The sequence below is a fragment of the Lichenostomus cassidix genome, unplaced genomic scaffold, assembly GCF_008360975.1.
Source record: "Lichenostomus cassidix isolate B80296 unplaced genomic scaffold, HeHo_3.0 HiC_scaffold_43, whole genome shotgun sequence".
Classification (NCBI taxonomy): Eukaryota; Metazoa; Chordata; class Aves; order Passeriformes; family Meliphagidae; genus Lichenostomus; species Lichenostomus cassidix.
The window spans coordinates 1,119,249-1,133,531 of NW_028147635.1; the positions used below are offsets into that span (position 1 = coordinate 1,119,249).

A 14,283-nucleotide genomic window follows, 5' to 3' on the forward strand; every position below is an offset into this window, starting at 1 on the left:
TATTCCCCTGAACCCCACATTCACCCCCAAATCCACAGTAAAATGGTGCAGCTTTAGATCTCTTTGTTTCATTTCTTTATTTTACCTCAGCTTTGGTTGTTGTTACAAGGTGAAGAAGGAAATCATTTAGGTTGGAAAATACCTCCAAGATCATCCATCATTTCTTGATGCCACCAGAAGAAACAATTACACAGCAGGTAACAATTTTTAGGGTGTAACATTAATAAATCAGCTCTTCCCAATGAATTTCAGAAGTCAATCTGAGTCCCGATGGATGTTCCTGCCCCTGCGTTTGTCCAGGTGGCCACAGGGAATCAGGAGGACATGGAAGCCACCAGCCAGGTGCCTTCCCAACCTGAGTATGTTAGTTTTGCTCAGCCCAGAACATCAGCAAGCTATCTTTAGCATCTAGGGGAAACTTAAACCCTTCAAAAGCTGTTGTGGTAGGCCTGAAGAAGTGGCTGAAGGGTTGGGAGAAAACTCACCCCTGTGCTCATGAGTTGGTTTTGCTTAGCCCAGTTTTTGCTACTGGGTGGGGTGGGGCACAAAAATGGCTCCTCTGTGTCCTGGGTGAATGTTCTAGAAGTTTTCACCATGTCCAGCAGAGCCAATCTCTGATGGCTCTGAAGATGATGGACATGCTGCTGGCCAAGTCTGGGCCAATTAGAGATGTTGGTTACACCTCTGGGATATCATATTTAAGAAGAAATCAAAACAATGTGAGCAAGCACTTCTTTTTACACAGAGGATGAGGAGGAGGTGAGAATATGTGAGGGAAAACAACATGGAGACACCAAGGTCAGTGGAGAAGGTGGGGGAGGAGGTGCTCCAGGCACTGGAGCTGAAAATTCTCTGCTGGCCGTGGTGAGGACCATGGTGAAGCAGGTTGTCCCCCTGCAGCCCATGGGGTCCACGAGGGGTGCAGAGATCCACCCACAGCCCGTGGGGAGGTGCTCACGCTAGAGGAGCAGGTGGATGCCTGGAAGAAGCTGTGATCCAGTGGGAGTCCCAGTGCAGGGAAAGGCCTTGTTCCTTGGGATGGAAACAGCCTGGCCTGGGCTCGGAGCTCTGAACCCTGTGGACAAGAACTCATGGGGCAGCAGATTCCAGCGGCTGCTGCTCGAGAGATTGGACCCACAGCAAAGAAGTTTGCAGAGGACTGTCTCCAGTGGGAGGGACCCATGGCTAAGTAAAGGACTCCTCTCCCTGAACAGCAGAAGATATTTTGGTCATGGACTAACCAAAAAACCCATACCCTGCCCGCCACAACCCCCTGTGCTATTGGTGGGAAAGAAGGAGGGGCCTGAGTAGTGTATTAAGAGCTTACTCTGTTTAGGGTTAGGTTACCAATAAATCACTTTGCAACTTTAAGTTCTCAGCCTGTTTTGCTCTTCATTGCATCCTGCCTGGTTCATTATCACAACTCATAACCCCTGTGTGTGTGTGTGTGTCTGTGTGTATGTGTGTGTGTGTTAGGGTTTTCTTTTTCCCCTCTGCTCTGCACAGCTGCAGCAGGGGATAGAAGAGAAAGCAGATTTCATAGGTGCCTGGCATTTGGCCAGGGTCAAACCACAACACTGGGTCACTGGGAGTGTGGGTCACCAGGGCTCTTCCCAATGAGGGTCCTCAGATGGGGGATGAATATCGAGCAGTGCATGAAGCTTTTCCCCATTCGGGGCACTCGCAGGGCTTCCCTTACTGGTGCCTCTCTTGGTGTCTGGTCAAGTGAGAGCTCCTGGAGAAGCTCTTCCCACACTCAGGACACTTGTAAGGCCTCTCCCCTGTGTGGATGCGCTGGTGGGTGATGAGGTGGGAGTTGCGCTTGAAGCCTTTCCTGCAGTCGGGGCAGCGGAAGGGCCTCTTGTCTGTGTGAATCCGCTGGTGCTTGAGGAGATTGGAGCTGGTCTGAAACCTCTTCCCACACTCGGGACACTCATAGGGTCTCTCCCCAGTGTGGATCCTCTTGTGGCAGATCAGGCTGGAGCTCTGGCTGAAGCTCTTCCCACATTCCCCACACTCATAGGGTCTCTCCCCTGTGTGGATGCGCTGGTGGGTGATGAGGTGGGAGTTGCGCTTGAAGCCTTTCCTGCAGTCAGGGCAGCGGAAGGGCCTCTCCTGTGTGTGAATCCGCTCATGGAGGAGGAGATTGCAGCTGGTGTGAAACCTCTTCCCACACTCGGAACACTCATAGGGCCTCTTCCCAGTGTGGCTCCTCTTGTGACATATCAGGTGGGAGCTGTGGCTGAAGCTCTTCCCACATTCCCCACACTCATAGGGTCTCTCCCCTGTGTGGATGCGCTGGTGGGTGATGAGGTGGGAGTTGCGCTTGAAGCCTTTCCTGCAGTCAGGGCAGCGGAAGGGCCTCTCCTGTGTGTGAATCCGCTCATGGAGGAGGAGATTGCAGCTGGTGTGAAACCTCTTCCCACACTCGGAACACTCATAGGGCCTCTTCCCAGTGTGGCTCCTCTTGTGACATATCAGGTGGGAGCTGTGGCTGAAGCTCTTCCCACATTCCCCACACTCATAGGGTCTCTTCCCAGTGTGGATCCTCTTGTGACAGATCAGGCTGGAGCTCTGGCTGAAGCTCTTCCCACATTCCCCACACTCATAGGGTTTCTCCCCGGTGTGGATCCGCTGGTGGTCCATAAGCTGGGAGATCCTTCTGAAGCTCTTCCCACATTCCCCACACTCGTAGGGCTTCTCGGTCTCATGAAGCTTCTCAGGAATCTCCAGCTCCGAAATCTGGCTGAAGCTCTTGCCAACTTCCTGGCACAGGGCGGATCTTTTCTCTTCAGAGCACCCTGGGCTGGGTTTGCAGCCCCTCCTTGGGCAGCATCTCTGGGACTTTTCCTCCTGGTTGGATTCCAGAGTCATGGAGCTGCTCAAAATGGCCTCTTTCATGAGGTCCTGCCATAAGGACTTGTCCTCCCTGGTCTTTCTCCTCAGATCGTTGTCTGGGGAAGGAAGGACAAGGAGAGGATTTGGGATTTGCCTCCATGCCAGAGGGAAGGGGAAGGAGATCCCCCCAGTCTATCCCTACCAGGACAGAGTCAGCAGCAGGGTTGTCCTGCAGCCAGGGGTGATGCTGAGCTGGGAGATGGAGGAGAAGAGAGCAGGAAAGGGGCAGTGACTTCCTCCTCACCTGCCTGGCTGTCCTGGGGCATCTTCCTCTTCCTCACAGCTTCCACCTTCTCCATCTGGCCAAGTTTTGGGAATTGGAAATCCTCATTTGGGTAAAAAAAAGGTGTGAGTGCCTTGGGTTGGGGGTTCCTCCTGCCCAAGTCTATCTCTAGAAGTCACCAGGTGTTTTGTGTCTATAAAATCCTCCTAAAATAAAAATGAGTTCAGAAAAAGCCTCCCAGGAGTTCCCCCTTTCCAGTCTCCTCTCTTTGGGGTTCTGGGGTTTCCCATTCCCAAAGCTGCTGGGGCTCCCAGGGATCCTCCTTCTCCTGGGTCCAGATTAGGGATGCCGTGGGGTTTTGGTGCTCCCAGGGGTCCCTTCTTCCCTGATTCTGCTTTGGCTCCAAGGGCTCCCAGGGTCCCCCTCTGCAGGCTCCCCCCACTCCAGGCACTCGGGGCTTCCCCCTCTCCCCATTGCCCCTTTCAGTGTCACAGTGTCCCAGCCCTGCCTCATCTCCAGCCTCCCCCACCCCTCCAGGCTGCCAGGGGTCCCCCAGCTCCGGTGTTGCCCCTCTCTGCTCTCTGCACTCTGGGAGTCCTGCATTCCACCTCCCTGGGCTCTCCCAGGGATCCCCAAAACCAATGGCCTGTCCTAACAATACCAAGAAATTCCCACATGGACCACCCCCAATATTCCACCAAAGGTGCATTTATGGCTCAGCTTTGGAGTCCTGCAAGATCCAAACATACCCTCTGACCCAAAAAATCCCTGCCAGGGACATGCAAAGATATCTGGCGCTTAATTCCCGACTGGGCCAGTTCCAAAAACCCCTCTAAAAAGAAAACCCCAACCAGAGACCCCCGATAGCTTTGGGTTGAGCTCCCCCTCTGTGATGACCTGTGGAATGCAGGGGAGGCAATGATCCCAGAGCCAGGGGTGCTGCAGACACAGTGGGTGGTGAAATCTCATGGTTCTCCTGCTCCTCCTTTTCCTGCTCCTCCTCCTCTCTCCCTCCTCTTCCTCCTCTGCTCCTCCTCTGCTCCCACCCCAGAACTCCATTCCCCACCCTCCTCTGCCCCTCGGCTGCTGCAGCACTGGCTGCTGGGTGGGGGGAAGCCCCCGATCAGCCCCAGGGATGGACAGGAGGCTTGGGGACCCCCAGTGCAGATCCACCTCCCCCAGAGCCCCAGGGAATTGCTCCAGGGATCCACTGCTGGGGGACAGGGCTGGACCCCCATGGAACTGCCCTGCTTCCGTGCCAACCCCACCTTTCCCTCCCCTCTCCTCCCCTTTCCCATCCTTCTCCCAATCCACAGACCCCTCCCAACTCAACTGGGGTGTCCCATCCCCCTCCCGCTCTCTTTGGGGGTCCCAGCCCCCTCTTTTCCCTTGCTCTTCTGCCCTTGCACCATCATTCCCTCAATCCTGAAACCCCCCTCCCCTATGACAGGTTTTGGGGGTTCCAGGCCCCTCCTGCCCACTCTGGGGGTCCCAATCCCCATTTCGCTCCATTTCGGCTCCCAGCCCCCCTTCTCACCACGCCCCCCGCTCACCCCGCGGCCGGGGGGACTCCCAGCGCCACCAGTGCCACCAGTAGGGCCCCAGCTGCCCCCACACGCTCTTGCCGTGCCCAGCGCCGGTTTTGCAGGTGCCCAGAGCCCCACAGCAGCCCAAAGCGCTCTGCCCTGGGGGGTCCCCAAAGCGGCCCCGCCCCGCGCGGCACTGGCAGCACCAGTCCGGAGCAGTGCGCAGCGCGGGCGGGCGGCATCAGCCGTGCCGGGCAGGGCCGGGCAATGCCCGCGGGGCTCCCCCCGCACTCGGCCCCCAGTTGCCGGGACAGCAAGGGGGGCCCGGCCTGGGCGCCCCCCACCTCCCCCCTCCCCGAATTCCGCTCCCGGGGGCGCTGGGGGCGAGGGGGGGCGCAGGTGGGGTCCAGAGGTTCCGGAGCCACGTGTCCCCCGCTGCCAGTGCCACCCCCGAAGGATCAGGGGTACCCCAAAACTCCCTCACAGCTGCCGGATACCCCGCAAGCCCTTAAGGAGTGGGGTCCCCCCGGCTTCATCACCCCCAACCTTCAGCTGCCTCATCTCACGCCCCATCCCACCCATCCCCCTCCCCCAGACTTCATCCCACACTCCAATCCACATCCAACCCTTCCCAGGCCCCATCCCATCCCATCCCATCCCATCCCTCCCAGCAGACACCACCGGGATCGCCTAAAAATCCCACATGCTGGGGTCTCCCCCATATCCCCCCAAGGGGTATTTGCAACTCTTCTTTAGACTCCTGCAAGATTCAAAAATCCACCCTCCCCCCCCAAGAAAAACCCTACCGGGCAGCCAACGAAGATATTTGGAGTTAGGTGCTCCATTCCTACAAGGTCCAAAAATCCCCCCTCCCAAAAAGAACCCCAGGCATCGCCCAAGATATTTGGGCTGAGCTCCCCCTGCCTGCTCACCTGTGGGATGTCCCGGGGGGGCGATGCTCCCGGGCCGAGGGTTGCAGAAACAAAGAACAATAACTCCTGATGTGTACCTTTGGGTGCTCAGTGTGTCTGCTGGGAGCCTCCTCAAGGGCCTTCAGCCACTGCTCAGCCCAAGGACAGCAGCAGCAGCACCTTTGCAGGGCCCAGCAGGGCTCTTGCCAGCTGCCCTTGCCCACCTGCACACAGAGCCTCCCCCAGGCAGAGCCCTGCAGACAGGCAGGTTTCTGTAGGGCCAGGCGAGTGCACAGAGGGTGGGATGGGCTCTGTGAGCACTGACAGGGACAAGGCACTGTTGGTGTGTGGGAGGTGCCGTGCACAGCTGGGGACAGGGAACACTGTCCTGAGTGCCAGGCTGTCCCTGCCCTGCCCTCTCAGGCACAGCACCACAACATCTTCTCTTGTTTCTGCATTCCTCTGATACTGTCACTGTTATCTGGTGCTCTCAGGGAGGCTCTGGGCTTTGCAGCAGCTGAGGCAGGCACTGCCCTTGGGATTCCTCCCAGGCAGCTGTGTCCATGGGAATGGGGTGTCCAAGCTTCCCTGTGACCTGTGGGGCTGTGGGCAAAGCAGTTGATGGGAAAGGGGAAGGAGCTGAGCCTCCCCCCCTGAGATGCCATCATGAGCACACCTGGGGATCTCCTTGTTGTGTCCTTCCAAGCTCTGAGCTTCCCTCCTGGGTGAAAATCTGTGCCAGAGTCTCTGAGAGTTCCCTGAATGTCCCATGGGGAAGTGCAGAGATGCCACAAGTGAGGAAATGCTTTTGGGTTTGCCAAGGGAACAGTGAGTGTCCTTGGCAGAAGGAGGGGCTGAGACCTTGCTGAGAGACCTTTGGAGAGGGTGAGACATTCAGTGATCCCTCTGCTCTCAGCAGGGTCTGGTTTCTTCCCAGGGTGACAGGGGAGTGTGATTGTGCTCTGATTGCAGCCAAAGGTGCAAACCCAGGGCAGTTGGGAACAAGCCCATCCAGCCCCTCACCTTGCCCTGAGCCACAGGGAATCCCTTTGCCTCTCACATCTCTCAGTGTCAAACTCTGAGTACAGCAGAAATGCTGGGGATTTCTTAACCACCGAGAACCAGGAATGATGTGTGGGTAGGAAAACATTCCTTAAAACTCCCTCCTGCTATCCTGTGGAACTGTGAGTGAAAATGCTACCAAGCCTCTCTGCATTAGGAGGGATTCCCCTGACAAATCCTGAATATTCAGCCTTGTCCCTCTGCCCCATGGCCACAATCCCAGGGCAGCAGGGCAGGGATGGCTCCTCGAGAGCCCCACACACAGGCCTGGCTGCTCATGGCACACTCAGACAGCACCAGTGGAGCTCAGGCAGGAACCTGGATGAAGGTTTTCCCAGAGAAGGAACAAGGGTGGATGAGTCCCAGTGGGACAGTCTGCAGGGAATGGCAGAGGTTTGGCTCAAAACAGCCTCTCCTGACTTGTCACTGTCCTTTTCTCCATCAACAGGTCCCCATGGCCAGACACAGCAAATGTCCAACAGCAGCCCCATGACCATTTCCTCCTCCTGGCATTCACAGACATGCAGTAGCGGCAGCTCCTGCACTTCTGCCTCTTGCTGGGCATCTCCCTGGCTGCCCTCCTGGCCAACAGCCTCATCATCAGTGCCGTAGCCTGTGGCCACCACCTGCACACCCCATGTTCTTCTTCCTGCTCAACCTGGCCCTCACTGACCTGGGCTCCATCTGCACCACTGTCCCCAAAGCCATGCACAATTCCCTCTGGGACAACAGGGACATCTCCTATGCAGGATGTGCTGCCCAGCTATTTATTTTTTGTTTTTCATTTCAGCAGAGTATTATCTCCTCACCATCATGTGTTATGACCGCTCTGTGTCCATCTGCAAACCCCTGCACTGTGGGACCCTCCTGGGCAGCAGAGCTTGTGCCCACATGGCAGCAGCTGCCTGGGCCAGTGGCTTTCTCACTGCTCTGCTGCACACAGCCCATACATTTTCCCTGCCCCTGTGCCAGGGCAATGCCCTGGGCCAGTTCTTCTGTGAAGTGCCCCAGATCCTCAAGCACTCCTGTTCACACTCCAGCCTCAGGGAGCTTTGGCTCATGGTCATTACTGCTTGGATAACTTCTGGCTGTTTTGTGTTCATTGTTTTCTCCTATGTGCAGATGTTCAGGGCTGTGCTGAGGATCCCCTCTGAGCAGGGACAGCACAAAGCCTTTTCCACATGCCTCCCTCACCTGGCTGTGGTCTCCCTGGTTATCAGCACTGCCATGTTTGCCCTTGGTGCTGCAGAGAGCTCAGGGCAGCTGGGAGAGCTTGGAGGGAGCTGGGCTGGGCTGAGAGAAGCTGGCAGAGAAACCCATCAGTGTCCATCTCAGCCTGTGTGAGCGCGCAGGGGGAGGACTGAGCCCAGGGCTTGTGGGGCAGAGCCAGGGCCTGGGGAAGGGATGGAAAACAGGCAAGTGGCCGAGACAGGAGGCTGCTCTGTGCCCTTGGTGGCACGCACAGAGCAGGGAGGGAGCCCAGGACATTTGTCAGCCGCAGCCTCTGTCCACAGCCATTGCCAGCCCTGGCTGCTCAGCCCACGTTTGCAGGTGAGTTTGGCTGTGCCCCAGCTCCATCCTGCTGTGGGGCTCAGGGCCTGTTCCCAGTAATGGCCAGTCCTGCCTGGCCTCTCTCCTGGCTCCGAGCCTGGCAAAGCTATTTTGAATGTTAATGAGCCCTCAAGCATTGAATTCCTGAAGATCTAAAGGCTGAAAAAGCCTCTTGAGAGGTAAAATTCAGCAGCAACCTCCAAGTTGCTGAGGATGTCAGCAGTCCCCACTGAGGCCATCCCTGCCAAGAGACTGTGGGGGCAATGAGTAGACAAGGAGAACATCCCTGGGGCTGGGGAAGCAGAACGCAGAGGCACCACAGGGTCCAGGTGGGAAATGAACTGTGGAATGTGGCTGTGAAAGCCCTGCCTGGGCTGTGCCAAGCAGGACAGCCAAGCCCTGACTCCCATGCCCTGGGAATGGGGGTCTGTGGCCTCACAGGATGCTTGTGGCTCTCCTGGGAGCAGTGGGATGTGGGCTGTGGAATGGTGAGTGCAGGTGTAAGGCCCCAAACAACTTTCTCAACGAGACCTTTGAAAGGAATTACAGTTGTTTGTGGACTCTAAGTAAAAGGCAATATTCCTATGGGAACTGTCTGTGAATAGAGGGAAATGTGGTGGTGCAATCCCAATTCTGGCCATGGGTGCCTGGAGGAGAAGGACAGTTCATTTCCACAGGAAGGAAGGCAGAGTGCCCCAGTGTTTCAGTGGCACAAGAGAAGCGACTCTCAACATGTCAAGGTCAGTTGGAACAGTCAGGCGGCCCCTTGGAGACCAAACCAGGCAGACCTGTGCCATGTTCCCTTGACTTTATGGGGCCCTGTAGTGTCACAATGGCCCCTTTGTTCCATGGGGTTTTGCAGTGTCATAATAATCTGATCTGGTTCTGCAGCATCTCATTTCATGAGGCCACTCTGTGTCACCATGGAGCTTTGTTTCCATGCAGTCCAGCAGTGTCAAAAAGGCCCCTTGATTCCATGGGACCTCATAGTGTAACAATGGTGCTCTTGATTCCATGGGACCCCACAGTGTCACAATGTTCTCTTGGTTCCACAGGGCCCTGCACTGTCACAATGTCTCCCTGGCTCCATGAGGCTGTGAAGTATCTCAATATTCTCTCCATGGTTCCATGAGGCCTTGCAATGTCACAATGGACCTTCATCTCCAAGGCGTCTCACAGTGTCACAATGGCCTCCTGTGGTTCCACAGTGTCACAATGGACTCTTGGTTCTTTATGGTGCTGCAGTGTCCCAGTGGCCTCGAGGTTTGATGAGGTCCTGTAGGGTCACAATGGCCCCTTTGCTTCCATGAGGCCCAGCAGTGTCAAATTGGCCCTTGGTTCCACAAGCCCTGCAGTGTCACAATGGTCCCTTGGTTCCATGGAGCCACACACAGTCACTATGGTCCCCTTGGTTCCATGAGGCCCTGCAATGTCACAGTGGTCTCCATGATTCCATGAGGCTCAGCAGTGTCACAATGGTCTCTCGTTCCCACAAGGCCCCACAGTGTCACAATGGTCTCCTTAGTTCCATGGGGCCCTGGGGTGGTGCATTCCTCCCTCCCCTTCTCAGGCTGCCCTGCGATCTGAGAAATGCTCGTTAGGCCTCAGCCTTGGCCAACAGCCCCTGGGCTCAGCTCCTCTGCAGCTGATCACAAACACTGTCTGCTCCCAGGCACTGCTGCTGTCCAACCAGCTCCTGCTTTCTTTAGGAGCAGCCTTGGGAACTGTTTTCCTTCCCTCAGTGGCACAACATCCCTGTTCTCACAGTGTCAGAGAAAGCTGTTGATGCGAAGTGCAGCCAGGATGAAACATTGCTGTGACTGAAGCCCATCTCTTGGGGCCCTATCAACAGGGCTCCAAAAGGAGCCCCTTGGAGCTCTCCTGGAGCAGTGAGCTCCCTCTGAGTGGGGCCTCTCCGAGCCGGGAACTCTCCCGTTTGCTGCACTCGGGGCATCCCCGAACAACGAGGGACCCTGGGCCGAACCCCCCACTCCTCCAGGCTCAACCCTTCGCCTGCTGGGGAGATGCAAAAGCATCCACAGTGAGCCTTTCCCTGCCCTCCAGGGCAATTTCTGACAGCTCCCTGGCACTGCCTCTTTCTGTCTGTGTGCACACACGTGTGCCTGTGCTCTGGAAATGGGGGAGAAATGCTGCTCTGGGAGGTGTTGAAGTGCCTTGGATATCTGAGTGAGTTAGGCCTGTAAGTGAGGTTCAGTCATAAGGTATGAGCTAAGTGAAATGCTGCTAAGGGATGTTCTTTTGCTAAGTTGTTAAGTTTAAGGTGTAAGTTAAGGTTAATGTAGAAGTTAAGTTCTGTTAAATTTGAGGGCTGTTAAGCTTTTAGGCTATATTACTTTTATCCTTGCCCTCACTGTCCTTTTGTCACACACACACACACAGGGACAGTTCTCAGTTCATTTCTGGTTTGATTGGATTTTCTTTGGTTCTCTTGTTGCTTTTTCCCCTGCTGTGCCTGAACTGTCCAGTCAGGAGCAGAGTGACTCTTGCCAAGGAACTTTGTTATGCTGTCACTTAGTATTAAATCTGGTTTTTGCTGATCCCTTGCTGGGGATTTTTTAAGTGCTCTCAAGCCCTCGTTTGGGAGAGGGTGAAGGAGCCCTGGGGGACATGGGGACACTTCCAGGGGGTCCCTGTCCCCGAGTCCCACACCCCAGGGCCCTGTCCCCGTGTCAGGCTCTGGGGGTCGATCTCGTGGAACATCCTCTGGGGGAGGCTGTGGCACTGGGGGGCAGGGGGGACCAGGGTGGGACAGGGGACCCTGCTGTTCACGAGCAGCTTTGGACTTGTCTGGGGGAACTGTGGGGGGGGCTGGGGCAGAGTGACCTCCCCAGTGACCTCAGACAGCTACCCTGGGATGTCACACAGTCGCCCTGTGTTGTCATAGCCCACTCTGTGATGTCACACCGGCAACTCTGTGATTTCGCACAGCCTTCACTATGGTCACATAAAGCTGTCCTGTGATGTCACAGCACATTCAATGATGTCACATCACCACCCTGTGGTGTCACATAGTCTACTCTCTGACCTCACAGCCTGCTGTATGATGACATTCAGCCACACCCTGATGTCACAGCCTGCTCTTTGATGAGACACAACCAAGCAGTGATTCCACAGCCCTCTCTATGATGTCACTGATCACACCCTGCTCTAGGATGTCACAGCCTGCTCTGTGGTGTCACAAGCAAGTCAGTAATGTCACACAGCCCACTCTGTGATGCCATACAGCCACTCAATGATGTTGCACAGCTCACTCTGTTACTGCACAGCCTGCTCTGATGTCATACAGCAACCCTGCGATATCACAGCCTGCCCTGTGATGTCACACAGTCCCCTCTATGATCCTGTAGCTGCTCCATGACCTCACACAACCAATTCTGGGATGTCATAGCCCAATCTGTGACCTCACACAACCCAGTCTGTGATGTCACACAGCTCCTTTCTGACATCACAGCTGCTCTGTGGCTCTCTGACACAGCCCCAGAGGTGCCCATGGCTATGACACAGCCCCCTCTGGGCCATGGCACAGCCCCTGCCAATGCTGAGTACCTGTGAGCTCTGGGTGTGCCCTGCTCGTGTCCCTGAGATGGCCTGGCAGTGCCCCAGCCCTGCTGGGCTGTGCACAGGAGCTGCTCCTGGGCAGAGCTGTCTCTCTGCAGCGCTGCCGCTTGCCAGGAGCTCCTCTGTGCCAGGAGCCCAGCCCAGCTCAGCAGCACAGCAACAGCACAGGGACTTGAATGACCCTCGTGGGGCTTTGGTGCTGTTTGCATCAGACTCAGTCCCTCAGGGTGTGTGCAAAAAACTTCTGAAGAACTCAGAATGATGTTGGAACCTTGAGATTCCTTGTAGTTTAAATGGTTTCCACTAACAGACACAACTGAGAAAGTGTCCCCAGGCTACAGTAAGAGCAGAACACTGCAGGCAGTGATGGCAGGTGGGGACAAGCAAGGCAAAGGTGTCTCTGATGCTGAATGGCATGCCTAGGTATGAGGTGCTCAATACCATTGACTCAGACCCAGGTCCTCATTTCACCTCAAAGGTTTTACACCAGATAATGGAAGCTTTGGGGGTAAAGTGGCATCTTCATACATCATGGCATCCCCAGAACTCAGAGAAAGTTGAGCAGATGAATCAAACACTTAAGAACACCATAACAAAATTAATGGAAGAGACACAAATGAATTGGTTAAAATGCATTCTACTAGCCCTGTTAAGGATTAGAGCCAGACCACGGGCTGACTTGGGAGCTTCCCCCTATGAGGCTATGTTCAGGCTGCCTTATTTGATTGCCCCTTTTAGCACAGGTGCATATACTGAAGGAGAGAATATCACCAATAACTATATTCATGCAATTGCCATCACTCTGGAAGATCTAATGAAGTGAGGATATCTGACCGAAACTATGCCCATAGACTTTAAGATCCATAAAACTGAGCCAGGTGACTGGGTTTTAATCAAAGTCTGGAGGGATACACTGCTAACTGCTGAATATGAAGGTCCTTTTCAGGTTCATGCAATGAACACCACGGTCCAAACCAAAGAGAGGGGTTGGAGTCACATCACCCGAGTGAAAGGGCCAGTTCCAGCTCCCACTGAGTGGTCAGTCACTGGACAGACAGGAGGTCTGAAGCTGACCCTGTGGAAAAGACCTAAGGAATTGACCACCCTGTGACCACCACTGAGCTATATCAAGTTTCTATGCTTAAAAACTGCTTGTGAGATTCTATTATAAGATTTAACCACTACGAGTTGAGCCAATTGTTCCAAAGTTCCCAGTTTATCTTGTTAATTATAATAATTTCACTGTTCTGGTGTTTTTCTTAAGTGCCACCAAAAGTGAAAAGTGTAGAGCATTCCCCATGTATCTGGACAATTAGACCCTAAACAATTGTGAAGAACCTGGTTTCAGGAAAAGGAGAAGATGAGTCCTGAAGGAAGATACCACACCCAGGTAAAGAGAAAGCACGGAGGGGGCAAGACTGCGTCAGGCTCTGCCTTTGCCAGACGAACCATCCCCACCTTGGGAGGAGCCCCCATAGGTGTGAGGGCTGGGAGGGTATCCTGTGCCAGACCCCTGTGGCTAGCTTGGGTATTGAGTATCCACCTCCTGGGAAGCTGTGACAAGTGCTATTATCCCTTGTATGCAGGGCATGTTACAAAGTCACTTGTAAGGATACATACATATCTGAACACCGAGTGTATCAATCTTCCTGAATTACGAACTTGAGAAGAAGAAGGGAAAACATATTGGCTAACCGAAAACACAGGGAATTGCAAACAAAAATTGGGTGGAGAATGCCCTGTAAAAGAAGAATGGATTTGTTTCGAGCATGATCCAGAGGGAGGCTTGACAAAAAGTAGAAATGTGGAAGACTGAATTACATAGAAAGAGCTAAAAAAAGGAGTGTGGGATGTTGAAGAAGAAGGCATGATACCATATGGGAAAAATCTATTTCTGGACATGGTAGAGAGAATAAGCAAAGAATTTAGTGTGTTCAGTTGCTGGATTTGTGGAGGTACCAAGATGACTGAAATGTGGCCATGGGAGGGTATAAGTTTAAGGGCATGCGATGTGTTAAAGTGGATGAAAATGGAAAGAGATGTATTAGCTGCAAGAAGTCGATGGGGACAATGGAAATTATGAGCCAAAACCATTGGTGAAGAGTGTATATGGAGAAAAGGACCAAAGCATCACACAGAGGTTGGCCAATTATCGTGCAAATGTTACCTAGTTACAGATGGCAGCCATACCCGGTGGATACCGAAAGCCCCTAACCTGTGCTGGTCTAGAGAAGGAGGAAAGATGGGGTGTGTGTACATAAATCACAAAGGATTATATGAATGTATTGCAAAATAAGTAAATCCATTCCTAGATGTCCCAGGAATTTCAAAATTTTGGGAAGAGATAAAAAGGGAAGATTACAACTTTTGGGAAGCTCCAAAATGTTTATTCTGGTTACCTGGGGATACTGCTTCTGCTACCTTACCTCAAAATTGGTCAGGAAGTTGTGCATTAGCAGTGATTAGACCTTCTTTCTTTCTATTACCCTGGATTCAAGGACGAGAGTTGGGAGTCCTACTTTATGATTAACTA

General features: G+C 54.1%; 1 protein-coding gene and 1 long non-coding RNA gene across 2 annotated transcripts in view; one reads left to right on the forward strand and one right to left on the reverse strand.

Moving 5' to 3' along the window:
* The window catches only part of LOC146421092 (uncharacterized), a 73,552-nt gene extending 70,651 nt beyond the window's left edge, over positions 1 to 2,901 (reverse strand). The window contains exon 1 of the mRNA XM_085047655.1: positions 1,700 to 2,901. Within this exon, the coding sequence (XP_084903781.1) occupies positions 1,700 to 2,901 (1,202 nt within the window). The remainder of the gene's footprint in view (positions 1 to 1,699) is intronic.
* The window catches only part of LOC146421086 (uncharacterized), a 453,431-nt gene that overhangs the window by 169,952 nt on the left and 269,196 nt on the right, over positions 1 to 14,283 (forward strand). The window lies entirely within an intron of this gene.